General features: G+C 41.5%; 1 protein-coding gene across 1 annotated transcript; it reads right to left on the bottom strand.

Moving 5' to 3' along the window:
- Positions 1–3530: 3530 nt before the first annotated feature.
- Positions 3531–8019, bottom strand: LOC123506378 (2-oxo-4-hydroxy-4-carboxy-5-ureidoimidazoline decarboxylase-like). The gene is made up of 3 exons (XM_045258456.1): positions 7716–8019; positions 4697–4850; positions 3531–4440 (listed from the first exon to the last, which is right to left on the bottom strand). Exons 1-3 carry the CDS (start codon positions 8002–8004, stop codon positions 4245–4247), a joined length of 639 nt encoding a protein of 212 aa, XP_045114391.1. The 5' UTR covers positions 8005–8019; the 3' UTR covers positions 3531–4244.
- Positions 8020–8719: the final 700 nt, after the last annotated feature.

Genomic DNA, 8719 nt, shown 5'->3' with positions numbered 1-8719 from the left:
TAATATTCATCTGAAAATCACAGAAACACTCCAAAGTGACTTCACCTACAACAAGGAGGTAAGAACTAATTAATATCATCCCTGGATAATTGATAAATCATAACCCCGTCTAGAACACATAGCGGAAAAAAGAAGAAAAAAAAGAAAAGGAAAATGGCAGGACAAGCTTGAAAAAAAAGGACTAAATGGCCAGTATATACAGAATTATGATATGAATAAAGAATGATATTTGCACTTCGGAGCTTGCTCAGTAATGAAAAAAAAAAAAAAAAGGTGGGAGGTAGCTATGAGTGACGACCAAATTTAACCTGCCTTCATGTTCTGTCCCTATTTCTCCTCCTTCACTTACATGTACCAGCACCAACACCTTCCCTCCTCCCGCCCGTCTCCATGTCCCTCGCCTTCCCTTCCTTTCAGTCACGCCGCGTGTCACTCCTGTCCCGCCTTTGTCCGCCATTCTCATGAATATTCCATGCCGTTCTGTTGCGTCCAGCCGCCAGATCCTCCAAGAAAACTATAATGATTAGTGGACTCAGGTGTGTCTCGCCACCGCCCACACCATCACGCCTCATGCACCTGGGGTGCGCTCTTTATCTGTCTCCGTGTAGCAAATTCACGCCTCTGATCAGGCATACAAATGACGTGTCAGGAGACTCGAGCGATGTAACAGTGGCCTCAGGTGACATGAATGTGTGCTCTATTGGCATTTCAGGGCGTTACGGATATGTATGTGTAGTGAAACACACACACACACACACACACACACACACACACACACACACACACACACGGAACAGCACAGCAAAACACTGCACAGCAAAGCACAGCATAGTTTGAATCGAAGATTGAGAGGACGAGATGCGTGACGGCAGCGGACTATACATGCCCTCGTGGAGCGTCTCGGTACAGTCTGGTAATGTTTTGTTGCTCTTCAGAAACATTTAGTCTTTGTCGTCATGAACTCCTGCACTTGCCTCGGCCGGGGCATGAAAAAGAGAGTTTGTTGAGTGACATAGGAGCACATGGCGGCGAAAACAGGAGTAATGAGGATGTGACATCTTGGCATAAGTTTTATTTCTTTAAGCAAGCTCTGTTTCCTAACTTTTCCTTTTACATTGTCTTTTTGAAGGTATAATATAATGTGTTTCATATTCAGATTTAGAAGTTTATTCCGTTATACAATGGTTATTTTGGGCATAGAGTGAATGATAATGCTAACAACAACAGTAATGAAATAATGATAGTAATAATAAGAATCATAGAGGTGGCATCACCAAGCAACAAAGTGTTGTGTGAGGCTCATCATTTGCCTGGTATTGTCTCAGACCTTCCCCATATTTCATGATGAAGAAAGATAAATAAATTTTAACAATCGTTTAACCTAACATTAAATACTGATATATACACTTGCGGCTCCATATTGCTATTTACTCTAGCGGCGTCACGTGACTCCATTGTTACCACTCAGAAAGAAGGAAGAGGAAACAGAGCAATTCGTGGACACGTTCACATTTTGCTGTCCATGTCGTCGGAGACCAGATTTTTAAGGCGCAGCAGTGCAATCTTCTTCACCTCCTCGATGCCCGTGTGCAGCTCCTCCTCCGGCGAGTTGTGCAGGCGACTTCTGAGGCCGTGCAGGATGTCCTCCTCCTTGTTCAGCCAAGTGCAGATCACGAAGGGGAAGCCGAACTTTAGGCTATAACTATTGAGAGAGAGAGAGAGAGAGAGAGAGAGAGAGAGAGAGAGAGAGAGAGTACCTGATTTCGTTTAGAACATACAGCTGCGTGAAATGCGACAAACTGCTGCGCACGTAAAGTGCTGCTAGGGAATGATGACAGTTATGACAGGAGAGCTGCCCAATCACACAGTCAGTAAGGATTACAATATTTATCTTTGTTTAGATCCTATTGGTGGTTCAAATGTGTTACAGTAATAGTATACGGTCATCTCAGGCTGAGAAGCACAGACAACATAAATATTCTACATACAGACAGACAGACGGACAAAGAGACGTACTCACCTTTTATTAAGATTGTTGAACTCTGTGCCGTGACTTTTAACAAGTTCTGGTACTCCTGCAACCTTGCTTTCTCGACGAGATTCCTCCGTTTGCTGCAAGGATGGAAGTCCGAGCATTGAGAAGCCTCGCAAGATGCCCTCTCGTCCTGCAAACAGTGACAGCACCCTCCTCAGCTCCGCCACAGTGTTACTCTCAGACTAACTCATTAGTTATTTTTATACAAGTTTGATATTCAGGTACATTTTATAACTCAAGAGTTTTATTTCCTTTTTTCTCTCTCTCAGCCAAAATGTCGCTTTTCTTAATACTTTGGTTATCTAGAGAAGAGAATATGGATTTGATTTTTTAAATTTAACTTTTTATTTATTTTTTTTTTCAGCATTAATGTTCACATTGTTGTGATCAAATAGTATTGCATTGCTTCCGAGGGTTACTCAGTCAGTGTAAAGGATACTCTGTCATAGTCCAGTTTTCTTTCTGCGTTCCTTAAGTCCAGCTTTACTCCATGCACCATTGAATTTCAGACCTTTTATGGAAACTTTGAAGACCTTAGGTCTTCCATGTTACCCAGAACCTGCATATTAAGGTTTGAAAATTATCAACAAATTTGATGTTTTTTTTTTTTTTTTCCTCCTCACCTTTAAGTGGAAGCTCGTCGATAAAAGAGCAGATCTCAGCATGCAGATGCATGAGACTGTTAAAAGGGCGGCAGCTGACCACACTGGCGGCCACCAGGGGACAGTTTTCGACTAGATTTCCAAATGTTGTGATGAAATCCTCGTCACTCAAGGAGTTGACGTGTGACATTCTGAGGATGGAAAAAGAAATCCAGTGATATTGGGATACCATGACTGGGTACATTCGCATGAACTATACAATCAAGACGACTCCGTGTAGACTGCTAGCTATTTCATGTCAAAAATAGCATATTTATATGATCGCATCCTTATCCCGCGCACAGCCTCGACGCAGTGCCTCCATAGTCCCGCCCACTCGGTGCAGCACTCATGTAAACACCTTGCTCTCGACCTTCTCTGTCTTTTGCTTCCCATCCTTTAGCAACAATTGCTGCCTGTGGAGAAGTCATCCGCATTCACCCATAAGGATAAAGGACTCTCTAAGGAATAAGGAAATAGGGAGAATACCATAAAAAAATAACCAACGCCAAACTTGCCACTCTTCACAATCACCTTCCTCCTCCCCTTCCCAACATACACACACACTCACAAAAACGGAACAGTACAGCACACCAAAACACAGCACAGTTTGGATCGAAGATTGAGAGGACGAGATGCGTGACAGCAGCTTTCCTCCAAGGACGGCAGCGGACTATACATGCCCTCATGGAGCGTCTCGGTACAGTCCGGTAATGTTTTGTTGCTCTTCAGAAACATTTAGTCTTTGTCGTCATGAACTCCTGCACTTGCCTCGGCCGGGGCATGAAAAAGAGAGTTTGTTGAGTGACATAGGAGCACATGGCGGCGAAAACAGGAGTAATGAGGATGTGACATCTTGGCATAAGTTTTATTTCTTTAAGCAAGCTCTGTTTCCTAACTTTTCCTTTTACATTGTCTTTTTGAAGGTATAATATAATGTGTTTCATATTCAGATTTAGAAGTTTATTCCGTTATACAATGGTTATTTTGGGCATAGAGTGAATGATAATGCTAACAACAACAGTAATGAAATAATGATAGTAATAATAAGAATCATAGAGGTGGCATCACCAAGCAACAAAGTGTTGTGTGAGGCTCATCATTTGCCTGGTATTGTCTCAGACCTTCCCCATATTTCATGATGAAGAAAGATAAATAAATTAAAAAATCATGTATTTTAAGCTCATAACTTGTAGTAGTAATTCATGTAATACTGTGTGTGTGTGTGTGTGTGTGTGTGTGTTCACCTCGGTCGCCCAGCCAGTCTTCCCCATTACGGAGCGAACTCAGAGTTCATAGACCGATCCTCGGGTAGGACTGTGCGTGTGTGTGTGTGTGTGTGTGTGTGTGTGTGTGTGTGTTGTAATGCATGTAAGATCTGAAACTTTGTGAGAAGATTAGTTAAATCCAACATTTACCGTTGTCATGCTAGATAAACAACGTAACATTAAATACTGATATATACACTTGCGGCTCCATATTGCTATTTACTCTAGCGGCGTCACGTGACTCCATTGTTACCACTCAGAAAGAAGGAAGAGGGGGAACAGAGCAATTCGTGGACATGTTCACATTTTGCTGCCCATGTCGTCGGAGACCAGAATTTTAAGGCGCAGCAGTGCAATCTTCTTCACCTCCTCGATGCCCGTGTGCAGCTCCTCCTCCGGCGAGTTGTGCAGGCGACTTCTGAGGCCCAGCAGGATGGCTTCCTTCTTGTTCAGCCGGGCGCATATCACGAAGGGGAAGCCGAACTTTTGGCGGTAACTATTGAGAGAGAGAGAGAGAGAGAGAGAGAGAGAGAGAGAGAGAGAGAGAGAGAGAGAGAGGGGGGGGGTTATGAAATAGTTTTAGTTCTAATTAACCAAAAACATATTTCTCCCTTGCTTTTCAGTTCAAGAAAACTCATTCCTTTGACATCGTCTCAGTAAATGCATTAAGTTAAGACTGTCGGGAGAGGTGACTCGTGTGGAACAAATTACAAAAGGTGCAGTGAAGATGCATAATACAGATAGACGCTTACCTCTTATTCATGGTATTTAAATTCGATCTCTCTTCTTCTGTCAGACTGCCGAGACCTGCGCACTCCTGTTCCTGACGAGACTCCTGCGTCAGCTTTCCCGCCATGGCTGCTCGCCCCGCCAGGTCCGGGTGGCTTCGCAGGATGCCCTCACGACCTGCAGGCAGTCAGTAAGATACGTTCTACATCTACAGCATAATGTAGAAGTGTCTTATATGTAGCTAGGTAGTAGTTATATATTTCTTAAATGTAAGTTTTGATTATTTATTGTTATTGTTGCTTATTAATAGCATTATTGAATTGTTTATTGATTTTTGCGTCATTTCTGCTATAAACAAACCCCACTCGCTATGTGTGCATGTAGCGAAAACATTATTCATCGTACACACACACACACACACACACACACACACACACACACACACACACACATTCTGTACGCATTGTGCAAGATATAATGTATATGTTTTATGTAAGGTCTATTTGGGCCGGTATATGTAAGTATGCATGATCTTTATCTCACACATGACATTTAATGCACATTGAGTACTGTAAAAATGGAAATATGCGTTATCTAAACAGTATGATATACATAATTATGTAAGTCATAAGGTACGTAAGAAATGCAAGGATGATTTTTTTTATGCAAGAGGAGAAAGCTGGCCAAGAGCAACAAAAAAAAAAAAAAAAAAAAAAAAAGGCGTATACTTGCTAGTGCCCTTGCAGGTCCGAAAAAGTTATCCAAATGAAAGAGATATGCATATGTCTTGAAACCTCCCTCTTAGATGAAGTCAAGTCATAGGAAGTTGGAAATACAGAAGCAGGGAGTTCCAGAGTTTATCAGAGAAAGGTATGAATGATTGAGAGTACTGGTTAAATATTGCAATTACAGAGCTGGACAGAATAGGGATGAGAGGAAGAAGACAGCCCAGTGCAGCGAGGCCGCTGGAGGAGGGGAGGCATGTAGTTAGCAAGATCAGAAGAGCAGTTAGCATGAAAATAGCGGTTGAAAATAACAAGAGATGCAACATTCCTGCTGTGAGAAAAAGGCTGAAGGCAGTCTGTCGAGGGAGGGCGAAAAGCTTTTGATTCCACTCTATCTAATAAAACTGTGTTCGTTCTTTATTAGATGTCGGAAAGAGAGGAGATACTCTAAATGTATAGACAAGTAGAGACAAGTGAATTAAGTTATTTTGTTTTAAGTAAGGAAATTAAACGTTAATGCCAACCTATCACTCTCCAGTCAACTGTAATTAAATACTGGAGTCCGTAACTCCTTTATTACTAGGACGCATTTTTTCACCTTGAATTTTGGGTATGATTAGACGATTTTATTTACATTAGGAAGGATCTATGGAGATCATAAGTTTAATGCTCGGAATCCCCACTGTTTTAATCCTCACATAAGTTTCTAAAGCTATGTGAAGACAAATAGTAAGCAGAATGAAAATGAAAACGTGTCATAGCATTGAAGCGGTTAGTTGGGAGGAACCTGAGAAGGCATTTAGGCAAGCATACTCTGATGACTGCCTGACAGGATGACTTCACAAAGGCTATAGTTCATGCCTCACACATTTATTGGAAACTGTAGGGAACTTGATGAGACATCAGGCAGCAGAGATGATTATTATGCGTTGTGAGTGGATGTTAGCAAGATGTGTGGTGAGGTGGTGGTCCACTAAAAGGTTCCTACTCATGATGAGGACGCGTGTAATGACTGGCAAGACTCCTCGTTGTATTATGTGTTGCAGTGATTAACCGAGTGTTTCATGGAGATGTATTAAGGTCACTGTCGTCTGAGTATATATCAATAGTTTGAATAATGGAATTGGGAACATTGTTTCTAAATATTCATACGACATGAAGATACAGTAAGTAATGAACTCCGAAGCAGTCTCCCAGCAAACAGCTTGATGAAATTATTATTATTATTATTATTATTATTATTATTATCATTATTATTATTATTATCTTTTTTAGAGAGAGAGAGAGAGAGAGAGAGAGAGAGAGAGAGAGAGAGAGAGAGAGTCCCTGTTCACCTTGCAGCAAGTAGGGATGTAAGAGGTCATATCTTCGCTGTCCTATTGTGTTGCGTGTGAGTGGTCTTACCCTACCCATAGATTAGTCACTATGAGATCTGAGCATTTTCTGTAGGGTAACGACTGGCTGAGTGACCAGCGGACGACCACAACACCACATAGCTGAATAAGAGAGAGAGAGAGAGAGAGAGAGTCGTAGTTTTACTCTACGCTCCGTCAGTTATATATATATATATATATATATATATATATATATATATATATATATATATATATATATATATGAATAAATATCGTCACAAAAATACATTACAAAACACAATGGATGATGGCCAAACACAAGGAACAAGTACTAGACAACAGAGAGAGAGAGAGAGAGAGAGAGAGAGAGAGATGACTGAAACCAAGGTCATCTCCAAGCCAGGGTGCAGCAGCAGCAGCAGCAGCAGCAGTAGTAGTAGTAGTAGTAGTAGTAGTAGTAGTAGTAGTAGTAGTAGTAGTAGTAGTAGTAGTAGTAGTAGTAGTAGTAGTAGTAAATTTACTGCCACTACTATCACTATCATTGTCACCATCATCATCATCAAGTCTATGATCAGACATCAATGTCAGTTACATATAAACGGCGTAGTAAAACTTTCCCGTAGCGGCAAGGCGTGGTAGGTTGCGGGGCGACTGCAACAGTTGTGACTGGTTTATCAAAAGTAGCTTCTCTTCTGTCTCCCTTCTGCCTAGCTTTCTTGCTCTAGTTTATTACGATTTTCTTGCAAGAACAAATCGATATCGGGAAGAATGTAGCTGCTTTACTTTGTGTTTACTACATATTCTTGTAAATCATATATAAATAATAATTCTTCCGTCGTACGTTTGGAAGCGAGACCTTAGCTTCTCATCACGTCTTCATAAGAACATAGAGAAGGAAACTGTATGACTGATACGCATTAATTAGCAAAAAAAAAAAAAAAGAACTGCATTTTTCACCTCACCTTTAACTGGAAGTTCATCGATGAAAGAACAAATTTCAGCATGCAGGTGTTGGAGACTCTGGAAGGGGCGGCTCTTAGCCACGGCGGCGGCCACCAGGGAGCAGTGTTCGATTACATTGCCAAACTTTATGATGAAATCCTCGTCAGTTAAGGAATTGACTTGAGAAATTTTAATGGTAGTGGGCAAGAGTAGAGACGTTTGGCTGGTCATCTCGCACTGGAGTCTGGCCGCTCTGGGCTTCTGGCGGTCAGCAAGTGTTCGCAGTCGTTCTTTTATTTTTATTTTCATGATTGTGAAAGAAAACGTAAAGTTTTGAGCAGATGCTATGGTATTCATCGAGTTTCAATCGATTACTTAATGTCTGTTGAATCACCTTACGCACCAGCCACAGCTGATGCTACGTGGAATGTAGTGAATACCATGCTCTATAACTGATAGTAGGTACTAGGAACTCCCCTCGTCTTCAACACAATCTGAAAGAACTCAATAAAACCATTTTTATTCAGTAATTTTTGTGTCGCGATACAGATGAAACGCGGTGCTAAACTATACACCCTTCAACTCCGCATTTCTGCCACACTCCGACACTAACACATCGTCTTGAAAGTCCAGGGTAGAGCAGTGCAGGAGGCGTGGCGGTGTGGCTGTTGGCGGGCCTCAGGAAAGCTGAATTGTGACAGTGTGTGCCTTGCGTGGGGATATGGTATCAATATCAGTCGCCCCACTCTATTTGGGTAGCACACACACACACACACACACACACACACACACACACACACACACACACACACACACGTTAAGGTAATCAAAAATCTTTCGTTTTAACTTATTTGTAGTATATTTTAACAGCTGAAATAATAAGCATGTAACGTTTTTACATGTGTGTGGACGAGATTAGAGTAATGCCTCCAGTGAAACATAGACTTTGTTACAATAACTTTTTCACTAGCAGTATTTACAAGTTTTAGAACACGTGTGCATCAGACGCTGGCGAAAATGAGAT

This window comes from Portunus trituberculatus, chromosome 19 (assembly GCF_017591435.1).
Source record: "Portunus trituberculatus isolate SZX2019 chromosome 19, ASM1759143v1, whole genome shotgun sequence".
Taxonomy (NCBI): Eukaryota; Metazoa; Arthropoda; class Malacostraca; order Decapoda; family Portunidae; genus Portunus; species Portunus trituberculatus.
Note: the sequence above shows the minus strand (reverse complement) of the source record. Positions and strands in the feature narration are given on the sequence as shown.

Excerpts from the sequence above, each read along its gene's own strand:
- LOC123506378 (XM_045258456.1), bottom strand. The coding sequence starts at position 8,004 with ATGAAAATAAAAATAAAAGAACGACTGCGAACACTTGCTGACCGCCAG. Across the intron at positions 4,851-7,715 it reads CGATGAACTTCCAGTTAAAG|GTCGTGAGGGCATCCTGCGA; the intron begins GTGAGGTGAAAA and ends GACTGCCTGCAG. Across the intron at positions 4,441-4,696 it reads TTAAATACCATGAATAAGAG|TTACCGCCAAAAGTTCGGCT; the intron begins GTAAGCGTCTAT and ends CTCTCTCAATAG.